This window comes from Malaclemys terrapin, chromosome 1 (assembly GCF_027887155.1).
Source record: "Malaclemys terrapin pileata isolate rMalTer1 chromosome 1, rMalTer1.hap1, whole genome shotgun sequence".
In the NCBI taxonomy this organism is placed as follows: Eukaryota; Metazoa; Chordata; order Testudines; family Emydidae; genus Malaclemys; species Malaclemys terrapin.
Window position 1 is genome coordinate 347,234,742 of NC_071505.1, and position 14,868 is coordinate 347,249,609.

General features: G+C 49.8%; 1 protein-coding gene across 1 annotated transcript; it reads left to right on the top strand.

Annotated features, from left to right (window-relative positions):
* Positions 1-10,597: 10,597 nt before the first annotated feature.
* On the top strand, positions 10,598-11,560 carry LOC128832193 (olfactory receptor 52K1-like). The gene has a single exon (XM_054019323.1). The coding sequence runs from the start codon at positions 10,598-10,600 to the stop codon at positions 11,558-11,560; it is 963 nt and encodes a 320-aa protein (XP_053875298.1).
* The last annotated feature ends 3,308 nt before the right edge of the window (positions 11,561-14,868 follow it).

Consider the following 14,868-nt stretch of genomic DNA (forward strand, 5'->3'; position numbering starts at 1 on the left):
ATAAAAGGCTGATGCCTCATCTCCATCTTGTCTTCAATCCTGCTTCTTACTTCTGGAGGAACTTAGCTACAAACTGAAGCACTGAACAAAGGACTGAATGACCCATCCCAGCTGGGGATGTATCCCAGAGACTTGATTTAAACCTGCAGTTTATTCCATCACTGCTACAAGCCTGAACCAATAACTTTGCCATTACTGTATGTTATTGACTCCATTTAACCAATTCTAGCTCTCATCTCTATCTTTTTCCTTTCATGAATAAACCTTTAGATTTTAGGTTCTAAAGGATTGGCAACAGCGTGATTTATGAGTAAGATCTGATTTGTATATTGACCTGGGTCTGGGGCTTGGTCCTTTGGGATCAGGAGAACCTTTTCCTTTACTGGGGTGTTGGTTTTCATAACCATTCATCCCCATAATGAAGGCACTGGTGGTGATACTGGGAAACTGGAGTGTCTAAGGGAATTGCTTGTCAGACTTATGGTTAGCCAGTGGGATGAGACCGAAGTCCTCTCTGTTTGGCTGCTTTGGTGTGCCTGAGAGGTGGAGAACCATCAGCCTGGGGCTGTGACAGCCCTGCTCTAAGCAATTTGTCCCGAATTGGTTCTCTCAGTTGTGTCCCACCAGAGGCAGCATTGTTACAAGTTCATCTAGTCCAATCCCCTGCTCAAAGCAGGACTTGATGAACCTGTTCTGTTCATTCCCTCTGGGGCACTTGACATTGGCCGCTGTTGGAAGACAGGATACTGGGATAGATGGACCTTTGTTCTGATTCACCATGGCTGTTCTTATGTTCTTAAGAGTGATATAGCGGAAACTGGCCTGTACCATAATCCTGTTCATTCACTTATGCTTAATATCCCATAATACCTTGCATTACCTTAACTAAACATTTGGCACAAGTAGATAGGAAACTTGTCAAAATGTGTCACTTGTAAAATCATATAAAGAATAGCAGCTGAAATTTGTAATGGGGGGAGCGCACCGTCTGTGTAAGGTGAATGCAGTATCCCTGCGTGGGACGGCTCTGTGGAGACTGGTATCAGATCGAACCTTGTTCCTGCGCCATATTAATCAACCTGCCTGACATTGGTTATTTGGGATCTTGAGTATATTTCATAACAAAATAATGAACCAAAGTGTGGTCAAACGATACAATTTATCAACAATTCCAGACAGTTTGAATCACCACCCATAGATATCACTGCAGAGATCCTATGGCCCATTTTCCCTGGAAAACTTCTGATTTCTGGCACCCTGTGGAGTAAGAACATAAGAACATAAGAAAGGCTGTACCAGGTCAGACCAAAGGTCCATCGAGCCCAGTATCCTGTCTACTGACAGTGGCCAATGCCAGGTGCCCCAGAGGGAGTGAACAGAACAGGCAATGATCAAGTGATCTCTCTCCTACGATCCATCTCCATCCTCTGACAGAGGCTAGGGACACCATTGCTTACCCGTCCTGGCTAATAGCCATTAATGGATTTAACCACCATGAATTTATCCAGTTCTCTTTTAAACTTTGTTATAGTCCTAGCCTTCACAACCTTCTCAGGTAAGGAGTTCCACAAGTTGACTGTGCGCTGCGTGAAGAAGAACTTCCTTGTATTTGTTTTAAACCTGCTGCCTATTCATTTCATTTGATGACCCCTAGTTCTTGTATTATGGGAATAAGTAAATAACTTTTCCTTATCCAGTTTCTCCACATCACTCATGATTTTATATACCTCTATCATATCCCCCCTTAGTCTCCTCTCTTCCAAGCTGAAGAGTCCTAGCCTCTTTAATCTCTCCTCATATGGGACCCGTTCCAAACCCCTAATCATTTTAGTTTCCCTTCTCTGAACCTTTTCTAGTGCCAGTATATCTTTTTTGAGATGAGGAGACCACATCTGCACGCAGTATTCGAGATGAGGGCGTCCCATTGATTTATATAAGGACAATAATATATTCTCAGTCTTATTCTCTATCCCCTTTTTAATTATTCCTAACATCCTGTTTGCTTTTTTGACCGCCTCTGCACACTGCGTGGACATTTTCAGAGAACTATCCACAATGACTCCAAGATCTTTTTCCTGACTTGTTGTAGCTAAATTAGCCCCCATCATATTGTATGTATAGTTGGGGTTATTTTTTTCCAATGTGCATTACTTTACATTTATCCACATTAAATTTCATTTGCCATTTTGTTGCCCAATCACTTAGTTTTGTGAGATCTTTTTGAAGTTCTTCACAGTCTGCTTTGGACTTAACTATAGCATAAAGAGAAATGGTCCCTCGGCCTCCAGCGCATAGCTCCGCCGTGGCTCCCCTCCCCTGTCTGAGGCCCTTTCCCCAGAGTGCCAGGGGGCATGGGCGAAGTTTGGAGGACTATGAGGGGTGCTGCCCCCCAAACTGGATATGTTGCTAGTGGGGGGGCACAATTTAAAGGTTCAGCTGCCCCCCTGAACAGCTCGAGTCACAGCCCCCATCCCGGGCAGGCCCCTCCTAGCCACAAGGCACCCGGCACCGCCATGTACACCTGGGAAGGGGACAGCGGTGAGGAGTCCTGTGCCAGGAGCCGGCCCCAGACCCCCTGCTGGTGGGGTGGTGTCCGGTGATGGTCCCCGCCCAGGGCCAGAGGAGCCCAGCGACTCCGGCAGGTGGCAGACGGCAAAGCGGAGCTGCCGGGGGTGGGCGAGGAGAAGGGGCCGGCCCCAAGAGGAGGTGGTTGCCAGGTGGCAGGAGGGTTCATGGCTGTTCCTGCTCCGAGCCGCCCCACCCCATGATCCGTGGCTGTTGGACCCCCTGGAGTATCGGCCCTGCTGCCCCCCAGGGGCTGGGGCTGGGCAGTGACACTCTGTTTCCAGCTGGACAATGCCGTGATCTGGACCAACATAGGTAACAGCCAGGCCTGGCACAAGTGTGTCCCTCTGCCCAGCACTGGTGGCCCCTGCATCGTTCCCGGGTGGGGGGTGCCTGTGAGGTGCACCAGGTTACTGGGGGGTGCCTGCGGCAGGGCTGCCAGGTGATGACAGGGTTTTCTGGTGTCCAGTTTTTGACCAGAATGTCCGGTCAAGAAGGGAAACTGTCCCCTGACCAGACACTAGAATTCCTGTGGAAGCAGGGTCTGACAGCTAGCTGGGAGGGGGAGAGACTTTGGGTGTGTTTATGTAAATACAGTTTGCTCCTGCTCTGCTTAGATATTGAGCAGATTGAGAGGTGTCAAAGTCGTACATTTTGGCTGGTGTTGGGTGCAAATCACTTTAGTGCTGAATGCAGCGGTAGTGAAATGCTGTTACCAAAATGTTGTAATTAGCATAGGAATACAGGGAAGCAGGACTGTGCTCAACCTGTCCCAAAAGAGTGTGGGGTCACCGTCAGCTGAAAGGACCTCGTTAAGCCAGAGCCCCGGCTGCCAGAGCCCTGTGAAAGTAAGAGGAGTGGGGACAGATATCCCAGAGAGGAGGTGTGGACTCTCCCGAGGAGTCCCAAGTCTGGTTTGACCTGTTCCTCCTCACTGTTCAAAGAAAGAGCTAAGTAGGCTTCATTAGGATCCTCTTTTGTTATTTTAAATGCTCCATCGCTGAGCGCTGAAATCACTTGAGATGGGGCAGTGTCTCTGCCTAGCCTGCAAAGAGCTGAAAATGAATAAGAGACTGATGTGCAGAGATTGGGGCGGGGGCAGCAGAAGATGACAGACAGTCAGCGGGTGAATGAGTGGCTGGTGAGCAGCCTCCAGGGTGGCTAGCGGAGAGGCGCAGCGAGCGGGCAGCGGTTTGGCTGGTGGAGAGGGGCGATGGACGAGTGCCCGAGCAGCGGAGTGAGTAAGGTGCCTCCTTGAACTCTGCAGACGCACCTTTGAACTCTGGGTCTGCCCTGACCAAGGACAGCAGCTGTGAGTGGGGCGCAGAGAAGGGATGGGCACGCTAAAGGGACTTTTGGGCTGCTGGACTTAAGAACCTGAGGAGAAAAGGCCACTGCCCAACTTACTTGGGGGTGGGTCTGTTCCTCAGGATTTATGTTTATGAACCCTGTTTGTGATGTTTTCCCAAATTAATCCTTTTATTAAAAGTTTCTATCTTACACTCAGACTCTGTGCTTGCAAGAGGGGAAGTTTTGCCTCTCAGAGGTGCCCGGGGGTGGTGTGTAATTTTCCCAGGTTACTGGGTGGTTTTCTGTTGTATCGATGGAAAGGAACCCCCAGATACTGAACCGGGCCCTGGTTGCGGCTGGCTTTGCCTGGCAGAAGGGTTACACCTGCAGTAATGAGCCTCCGCCCCCAGGGGGTGGGAAGAGCAGCCGCTGCTGTTGGAACCCGGAGAACGGCATTGGTTAGAAGCTGCTGCTCTTCCCGGCACCCAGCCTGATGGACAGAACTGGCTGCTCCTGGACCGGGCTCCAAAGTAGGTACCAGCCCCCAGTGTGCCCCGATTTCCCCACCCCAGCCCCTCGGTCTGGGGACTGACCCTGCCATGTCCTGCTGTGCCCCGATTGGGCAGGCTCCACGTCAGCTCCTCCCAGCCCAGCTCTGCAGGCAAGAGGTGAGTCCCGGGGGATGGGGGAGTGAGCGATGGGGAGGGTACAGGTGGGCAGGGGGCGGGGCCTCTGGGGGAGGGATGGCATAGGGGTGGGGCCTCAGAGGAAAAGGTGGGGGGGCTTCAGGGGAAGAGGTGTGGGAGGGGCGGGCCTCAGGGGAAGGGGCGTGGCAGGGGCGGGGCCTCAGGGGAAGGGGTGTGGCAGAGACGTTCGGTTCTCAGGCATTAGAAAGTTGCCAACCCCCGGTGATGAGATCCAGGCACACAGCGAGCTGCTGAGGCACAGGGTGTTGGTGGGGTCAGGCTGTGGCACCTGCCTGGTCCCGTCGCCCTCTCGCTGGCCCTGGTCCCTGCTCAGGCGAGGGGCCGTGCACGCCCTGCAGTGCCCCATCCCTGATGGATGCAAGGCGGCCCGGGGAGGCCAGGCTGATGCTCACAGCCCCTGGCCTGATTTCCCATTTGGTCCATCTGAGGGGGGGACAGGTTGCCGGCCTGGTGGGCGAGGCAGGAGGGGGCACTATCAACCTGCATATATTTGTAGTGGGGGGGGGCACAATGTAAAGGTCTGGCCACCCCCCAAATAGGTTGATCACGCCACTCCCGGGCAGGCCCCACCCCCGGAAAGAGGCGTCCCTCGCCCTGCCGTGCCCAGCTGTAGCTCCTGCCTCTCCCCACGGGATGCAGCATGCAGTTCTCCTGGCCTCTGCGCTCACTTGACTGGCCTGGCTCCGGCCAGCTGCCTCACAGGGAAGGGGCCCGGCGGCACCATGTGACCGAGCACGGGGCTGGCTCTGAGTCATCAGGAAACCCACACGCAGGAGTGGGGCAGCCCTGGCTCCACCCCGAGCTCCTGGAGGCTGGGTGCTTTGCAGCCATGGCTTCCAAGGGCCCCTGGCTGTGGACACTGCACATTAGCCACCGTGTGGCCATGGTTAAATCCCCCACCCCCCGCTGGGTCCATATGGAAGAACTGAACAGACACCAGGGCAAGTGCCTGGCACCACGGGCCAGCAGCGACCCCACAGTGGGCGCAGCACTGCAAGCCTGGGGGAGGGGCGGAATTTGTCCCCCAAGTGTGGCCCCGTTGTCCTGGCTGGAGCTGCCCCTGAAATATGCCTATGCAGGGAGGCCCTTCTTCCTACCCAAAGAGGAAGTGGTAGCAGCTGCAATTGTGTAGTGTTGCTGCTTATGTTCCACCCCAGAGCTGGCTGCATGTCTGCAATGGGTGAGTGGGTCTGTCTAGAATGAGGTTTGGGGGATTCTTCTGGATAAAAGAGGCATGTAAGATGTCATTATCCATCTCTTTCCCAAATCAGTTTTCACTTGTCTTCATAATCAAGTCCAAGCAGAGCCCTTACACACAGGGTGAAGTCCTGCACACTGTGTGAGCATTTTTGTACCTGCCCAATTTAGGTATGTAAATCCCCTGGTGCACACATCGGTTGGGGGGATTTGCACACTTTTTGTGGACGAGTACAATATAGCCTACACTTCCATGCACTCTGCTGAGGGTTTGGCCCGCACTTTTTCATGTAGATGTCGATATGAACAGCCACCCAGGAGGAAAGAGCTACAAGAATGATTTCAGATCTGGAAAATGTGGGTTATAGCCAGAGACTATGACTTGCATCTGAAGAAGTGAGATTCTTACCCACGAAAGCTTATGCTCCCAATACTTCTGTTAGTCTTAAAGGTGCCACAGGATCCTCTGTTGCTTTTTACAGATTCAGACTAACACGTCTACCCCTCTGATACCTAAAGAAGCTCAGGCTATTTAGTTTATCCGAGAGACGGTTAAGAGGTGACTTGATCACAGTCTCTAAGTCCATAGAAGGGAAGAGATTTCTGACTGCAGAAGGTTCTTTAATCTAGCAGACAAAGACAGAATGAGATCCAGTGGCTGGGAACTGAGACTAGACAAATTGAGACTAGAAACAAGGTGCACATTCGAAGAGGAAGGCGAACTAACATTTGAAACAACTTAGCTAGGGATGTGGTTGGATCGCCATCGCCTGAAGTCTTTAAATCAAGACTTGACGCCTTTCTCAGTGATACGCTCTAGCTCCCAGAGACGTTATGGGCTTGAGGCAGAACTCACCTGGTGAAATTCTGTGGTCTGTGTTATTCAGGAGGTCAGAGCAGGTGCTCAGAATGGTCCCTTCTTGCCTTAAAATCTATGGCTCCATAATTATTTGATCACAATTTTTTCTCAGTTAATGAAATAATTATTTTTTTCTACCACCTTAGATAAATAGGGGCTGTAGCATCTTGTAATATTTTTTCCCTGTCTCAAAATAGTCTCTGCATCTCTGTTGATTTGGACTATATCATAAGATTTCTTCTCTCCAAAGTCTGTTTTGAATACATGTGTGCCGCAGCCATGTACCACACTACAACCCTCCTGCTGCAATATGAATAGGCAGAAAGGGATTCATCTGAATCTCTTTGCTTCTGGAACTGATGGTATGTCCACCTTTACAGCAGCATGTGGAGTGCTGACACTGCATTCCCAGCTAGCATGGGGATGAATAGCCGTGTGGATGGAGAGGCCCTGCTTAGACACGTAGAGTACGGGTCTGGCGGAACTTTAAGGTCTACACCCTATACCAGGCCTGCACAACTCGTAAAGTGGCGAGGGCCATATTACTCCAAAGAAAACAGCTGAGGGCCGAACCCCCCCGGGCCGCGCCGAACCCCCCCCCCCAGCGCCACCGACCCCCCCCCAGCATCACCCAGCCACCCCCGAAACACAGCACCCCCTCCCAGCGCCGCCTGCCCCACAGAAACAACCCCTCCCGCGCTGCCGAAACACCCCCCAGTGCCGCCCAGCCCCCCCAAAACAACCCCCCCCCAGCGCTGCCTGCCCCATGGAAAAAAACCCTCCTTCCCCAGCGTCAGCTTGGGAACCTTGGTAATATGTTATAGCAGGCCCCTAAGGTAGTATAATCAAGGTAAAAGAAAAATGTCTTTTTGCTAGAAGTAAAATAAGATCTTCCCCCCACTTTGTAATCAATTGCCCTGTTGAATGAATGAGGTGTGAATGAAGAAGCACCTCAATGAAGAATGAATGAGGTGGAAGGCAGCACCTCCAGACAGCTGCAACCCTTGGAGAGGGGATGGGAGCCAGACCAGATCAGTAGAACAGGTCAGCCACCGACTTGCCACTCACCTCCTCAGCCCCCCACCGCCCCGGCTCACCCACTCAGCCCCTCTCCCCCACCGCCGACTCACCTGCCCCCCCGCCACTGCCCGCCCGCTTGTCTCCTCAGCCCCCCACCCCTCCAGCTTGCCTACTGACCCCCCGCGGGCCGCACAGTGGGCCCACCTACTCACCCCCCGTGGGCCGCACAGTGAGCCCACATGGGCCGCATGCGGCCCCCGGGCCGCATGTTGTGCAGGCCTGCCCTATACAATTCTCCACACACCCACGCCGTGCTCCCATATCCACCATTGAGTGTCCCACTGCCTCCCTGCTGCCGGAGCCTTTCCCCATTGCAATGAAAGGCTCCAGCAGTGGGGAAAGGCTCTGGAAGTGAGGACCCTTTCCCCGCTGCCTCCCCACTGCCAGAGCCCTTCACTGCCATGTGTAGCTACACACCTGCTTTTCAGTGCAGTGTGTAGCTACACAGACCTACATGCCAAGTGTAGACAAAGCTTCAAGAAGACAATGCATAAGTCAGACTTTCTCGGTGTGACATTTCTAGTTTTCCCCAAGCCAGAAACAGTGTAAGCGTAGCCTGACACTCCTGCAGTATTTCAGTGGATGGGGCTGGAGTGCTTTCTAGGCCTGGGAGCAGGGAGTTTTCGCTGTGTGACTGACTAGTTTTGAGCCCTCTGACAAGTATTGTACAACATGCTATATACGAATGGTCATACTGGGTGAGACCATTGGCCTGACTAGCCCAGTGTCCTGTCTTCGACAGTGGCCAATGCCAGATGCTTCAGAGGCAATGATGCTTCAGAGGCAAAGAACAGGGTAATAATTGAGTGATCCTTTTTCTGTCATCCAGTCCCAGCTTCTGCCAGTTAGAGGCTTAGGACACCCAGATCATGGAGTTGCATCTCTGACCATCTGGACTGATGGCCATTGATGGACCTATCCTCCAGGAACGGACCTCATTGTTTTTTGAACCCAGTTAGACTTTTGGCCTTCACAGCATCCCCTGGCAACAAGTTCCCCTGGTTGACTGTGTGCTGGGTGAAGTACTTCCTCCTGTTTGTTTTAAACCCGCTGCCTATTAATTTCATTGGGTGACCCCTGGTTCTTTTATTATGAGAAGGAGTAAATAGCACGTCCCTGTTCACTTTCTCCACACCAGTCATGATTTTATAGACCTCTATCATATCCCCCCTTAGTCATCTTTTCCAATTCAAATATACAGTGCCATTATGATATTTTCAGTTTTATTATCTATCCCTTTCCAAATGGTTCCTAACATTCTGTTTGCTTTTTTGACTGCCGCTGCACATCGTGTGGATGTTTTTAGAGCACTAGTCACAATAACTCCAAGATCTTTCTTGAGTGGTAACAGCTAATTTAGACCCCATCATTTTCTATGTATAGTTGGGATTATGTTTTCCAATGGGAATTACTTTGCATTTATCAACGATGAATTTCATCTGCTCTTTTGTTGGCCTGTCACCCAGTTTTGTGAGATCCCTTTGTAACTCTTCACAGTCTTGTTTGGACTTCACTGTCTTGAGTAATTTTGTATCATCTGCTAATGTTGCCACCTCACTCACTGTTTACTCCTTTTTCCCGATCATTTACGAATATGTTGAACATCACTGATCTGAGCAGGGCCTGCTCCAGGCACCAGCTTGGCAAGCAGGTGCTTGGGGCAGCCACTTCGGGGAGGGGCGGCACGTCCAGCTATTCGGCGGCAATTTGGCAATTCACTCCCACTCGGCGCAAAGGACCTCCCGCCGAATTGCCACTGCAGATCACGATCGCAATCGTGGCTTTTTTTTTTTTTTTTGGCTCCTTGGGGCGGCCAAATCCCTGGAGCCGGCCCTGGTTCTGAGTACAGATCCCTGGGGAGAAGTGCTATTTATTTTTCTCCATTGTGGAAACTGATATTTATTCCTACTTTTGTTTCCTGTCTTTTAACCAGTTATTGACCCAGGAGAGGACCTTCCCTCCTATCCCATAACTTACATTTCTTAAAAGCCTTTTGTGAGGAACCTTGTCAAAGGCTTTCTGAAAATCTAAATACACTATGTCACTGGATCATCCTTCCCCACATGTTTGTTGACCTCTTCAAAGAGTTCTACTAGGCTGGTGAGACATGGTTTCCCTTTACAAAAACCAGGTTGACTCTTCCCCAACAAATCTTGTTGATCTATGTGTCTGATAATTCTGTTCTTAACTATAGTTTCCATCAATTCACCTAATGCAGGCTCATGCTTCTCGGGGTACCGCGCTAAGAATAGCTGTGTAGATGTTGGGGCTCGGGCTCTGAAGTTGGTGGGCTACAGCATCTATACTCAGCTTGTTTTAGCGAGGTGCCCCGAGTCTGTCGATCCGAGCTCTGAGACTTGCTGTTGGGGGCTGCCACTTGCTTTTGTAGATGTACCCTTGGTCATCGCTGAGATCAAAATAGCACTACTCATGCATATTCCCCGATGTACTACGTACATCCAGGCTGAAAACCCAGAATGTGCTGCTGAATGTACCAGGCACATCTTGCTACATGCAGCTTAACATGCCAGGTATTTCTAGGCTGAAAATATGTGCCGTGCGGCCAGATATACTTGGTACTTCATGGCAGAATGCACACTAAACAATGTGCATCTTCTAGCAGCAAGGTACACCAGGTAGGATACCTGTAACCAAGTGGGGTTCGTAACTCATGACTTGTAATGACATTCTAAGAACTCTAAATGATTTTGCACAGAAAAAATATAAGGCTTTGTGTGATTAGTGTTATTGCAACATGACTGATGAACTCCACAAGAGGTCAATCCACTTCTTCCAGAGCTGAGACTGGCCCCTAGCGTGTATTTCATTTACAGGGTCTGTTCATTCCATGTGTTATGTTTTATTGAAAGGAAAGACATTGATGTCAGACTTGCAAAAGATGCCACAAGAAGACAACCTGTTAAGCTCCAACGGCACAGGTGCTGATCCATCAGTGTTCTTCCTGACAGGCATCCCGGGGCTGGAAGCACTGCACCTCTGGATCTCCATCCCCTTCTCCTCAGTGTTCATCGTGACCCTTCTAGGAAACACCACCCTCTTGTATGTTATCAAGACAGAGCCCTCCCTACACAAGCCCATGTTCTATTTCCTTGCCATGCTGGCCGCCATCAACCTTGTTTTATCCGCAACCACCATACCGAAAATACTGAGCATCTTCTGGTTTAATTCCAGGGAGATCAGCTTTAACGGCTGCCTGGTGCAGATGTTTTTCATTCACTCGTTGTCCATCCTGGAATCTGCTGTGCTGCTGGCCATGGCCTTTGACAGGTACGTGGCCATCTGCAACCCCCTGAGGTACGCCACCATCCTGACCAATTCAGTGATAGCAAAGATAGGGCTGGCGGCTTTGGCCCGGGCTGTTCTGCTAATGCTCCCTCTGCCCTTCCTCCTCAGGAGGCTGCCCTACTGCCGGTCCCACGTCATCTCCCATAGCTGCTGTGAGCACATGGCCGTGTTGGAGCTGGCTTGTGCCAACACCAGGTTCAATAACATCTATGGGATCATCGTAGCTCTCTTCATCGTGGGTCTGGATCTGATGTTCATCTCCCTATCGTATGTCAAGATCCTGAGGACTGTTTTAAGCCTGGCATCCAAGGAAGAGCAGCTCAAGGCTTTCGGCACCTGTGTTGCCCACCTTTGCGCCATCTTAGTGGTCTACACACCAGGGGTTCTCTCCTCAACAATTTATAGGTTTGGCCAGGGAGTCGCACCACACGTACACATCCTGCTGGCCAATTTCTACATCCTCTTTCCTCCCATGATGAACCCCATCGTGTATGGTGTGAAAACCAAACAGATTCGTGACAGAGTCCGTCTCCTGTTCCGAGGCAAAAGCTTCTAGGCTGCACCTTGTGTGGAGTTTAGTGCTGGGAAACCCATCTGCAAGTTCCCCATCCCCTTAAATGCACAGGGATTGTTAATTCTGATGTATCGTTCTGCAGCATCGTGCATCCTGAACAATTTTAAAGCTCTTCACAAACCATGGAGTGAAAGGTCTGTGTATGCTGGTGTGGGAATGCCGTCACCTTTGCAGGAGGTGCAGCATACAGTCCCCATGTTCTCCCTGAGCTGTGGTGGTCACCATGGAAGATACACTTGGCTGTGGTCCTGCATCACTTGCAAGAGGGCTAGGCCGACTCACTCCTTTAATGTAGGGAGGTGAAGTGTCTTACCTAACCTCACCCAGCCACCCAATGACTGAATTAAAAATTAATCCTAGGTCTCTGGCATCCCGGGGCAGTGCTCTATCCACTAAACCCTACTGCCTCCATGACAATGAGATTATTTCAATTTTAATAAGATGATTTCCTGGGTTGCAATGCGTATGACATGGCGTTTCGCTCATAGACAGTTCCCTACCCTATTATCTTTCAATCTAACTGAAGAATCTTGAACAGAACTTCAATACAATTCAGCACCTCATTTTTGGCTGAAATAAGGCCCAACACAATTCTTACAAAATCAGTGACCTGAAGAAGAACTCTGTATAGCTCAAAAACTTGTGTCTTTCACCAGCAGAAATTGGTCCAATAAAAGATATTACCTCCCACACCTTGTCTCTCTAGATCAATGGGAGTCCATCCATTCGCTTCAATGGGCTCATGTCGTTAATGAGTGTGAATTAGGATCCTGTTTTAGCCCCTTTCAGCCAGAAGGATCAAAAAGTTCTGTAAGAACTGTGAGGCTAGTCCTCAGATGTGATGAACTCCCACAATTCTCATTGGCTACAGTGGGAGTTCATTGGTCCCCATCTGTCAGGGTAAGATCACATATTAGTGTAGGCTACCCTAGAAAGCCTTTGCCGGTATAACTACACCAGCAGAACCTTCTGTATACCAGCAAAAGGAGATCTTTTATTAGTATAAGGAAACCTCCTCTTTGAATGATATAAACTATATTGTCAAAGGACTCTATTGTGGATATAGTTGTTGTGATGGGATGTACTCCGTTGTTGAAGCTTGGAAGCTGTTGGAACCGCTGTGTCCCCTAACTATTCCGTTAGGTTGGTCTCTTACAGTGCCCTGCTGATAACCTATAGCCAGCCCATCCAGGTCCTGTTATCACCCAACACAAGAGCAGGTGGCTCCACACCCCCAACTGAGTTACCTGAGTATTTTACCTAAGCCACTCATGGACCATCATTGGAGGCACCAGTCAACTTCCCAGCTCCCCAGCCTTGCACCCCTACTGGAATATAAACCCAGAATCAGACTGCAGAGGGATCTGTATGGTGCATGCTCATTAATTAGCCCGCTCCCCCCTCGATGTGGGGAAGATCTGCACCGGCCTTTGCTAACAGAGCTAAGATTCCCAAACACTTCACTCAAAAACACACTGATTAAGATAAAACATAAATCAGTTTATTAACTACAGAAAGACAGATTATAAGTGATAACGAACACATCAAAGCAGCTTACCTTGGAAATCAAACAAAATCACAATCTAAGCCTAATACAAACTAGATAGGATTTGAATCAGCAATATCTCACCCTGACTGATGATACAAGCAGGCTTACAGAGTCTTGAGGCACAGGCTGCATGTACTTTTTCCTTATACAGAGTTCCTGTGCTAGTAAATCTTCCCTAGATGGGTGTTGATGACAGCGCTTAACGCAGTCTGGCTACTCCATTGTTGTAACTGACAGGCTGGTTTTGGGTGTTTCCAGCCTCACATCACATTTAAGTAATTCAAATAACAAGATTGCATAGCTTCATATACAATGATCACACATACAATCCACCGAGATATAATGTTTAGCAGATCAGGACTTTTAGAATGATACCTCACAAGGCATACTTTGTACAAAACGTTTCATAATTCCATCACCATGGTAAATGTGGGGTGCTTTGGGATGCAGTGTCACAGTTGTGTCTACACAGGGGTTTTCCAGGCATGGCTATGTCTATCAGGGGTGTGTATTTTTCACATTCCTGACTGGAATAGCTGTGCCAACAAACCTCTCTAGTGTAGACCTGGCCTATGCCATCGGGGTCTGGAGAATCAGTTCATTTTAAGTCTGTGTGCGTGTTAGGGGCATGGGGACGGGGAAGCAGAGAATGTCTAATCTTCATATTTCAAAGATTTGTATTTGTTCTTATGTGTTTTGAAGGAGGGTCCCTAATTGCTCATCAAGCCGGGTGTATAGGGCTAAAATAATATGAGATCCGAGCTGCTTTCTATTTCCAGAAATAAAGAGTAAAATGCGGTGTGGTCAAATAATTTGTATTTTATATTAGAGGGAAAAAACAACAAGAAAAAATCCAAAGAAAAGTCTCCAAGAGGAAGCGGGAGAGAGAAGACTCTTAAAATATTTAAACAAGCCACGTAACCGAACCCTTCTAGTATCTCTGTGCATCAGAGCGTTTGAAATCTAAGTTCGCTTGCTTCCAGGCTCTCTGCATAGGATTCGTATAAATGCTACTGTCTCTCCTCTCCAGGGCTATACCCCACGTGAGCACTTTTACTTGCTTGCTTTATGAAATGAAGATTTAAGCTAGTTCAATAAACTCTTTAGGAAACCTCTGACTTTAAGCAGCAACTGAATGCCAGTCTAACATGTGTGGCTAAAATGACGCCTCTCTCGCTATAAAACATCTATGATCTCCCTGTTTGCTTACACAGATCTTGGAATGTAGTTTTACAGCTTCTACTTTGCTTCTAAACATATATAAGAGTTTTCTTTATATTATGTGTGAAAGACAGCTAGAAATGTGAATTCAGGTGATTTCTGCCTGACATAGAATATTTGAAAGAAGTTTCTAATTCAGTGGTCCCCAAAATTTTGAGGGTCATGCCCCCCTTACCTCTGTCCACACCCCACGTCCCTCCCCACGTCCCAGAGCTGGGCTGGGAGCAGGGCTGTGGCTCGGGGGTGGGGGGACAACGTGAACAGGTGTGTGGGGGCTAAGACTGGGGCCGCAGCTGGGGGTGGGTTTGGGGCTGGGAGTGGAGCCATGGCCAGGTGCAGCTCCACACCTGGCCTCGCCACCAGGCCAAGAATGGAGCCACAGCCAGTGGCTGAGGCTGGGGGCTGGCGCAGGGCCAGGAGTGGAGCAGCCACCAGGCCTTGGTGGGGGCCGGCAGCTGGGACCTCAGCTGGGTGCAGACCCCTGCCGAAGCTAGGGACGGGGCCAGGCGCAAGGCCGGGA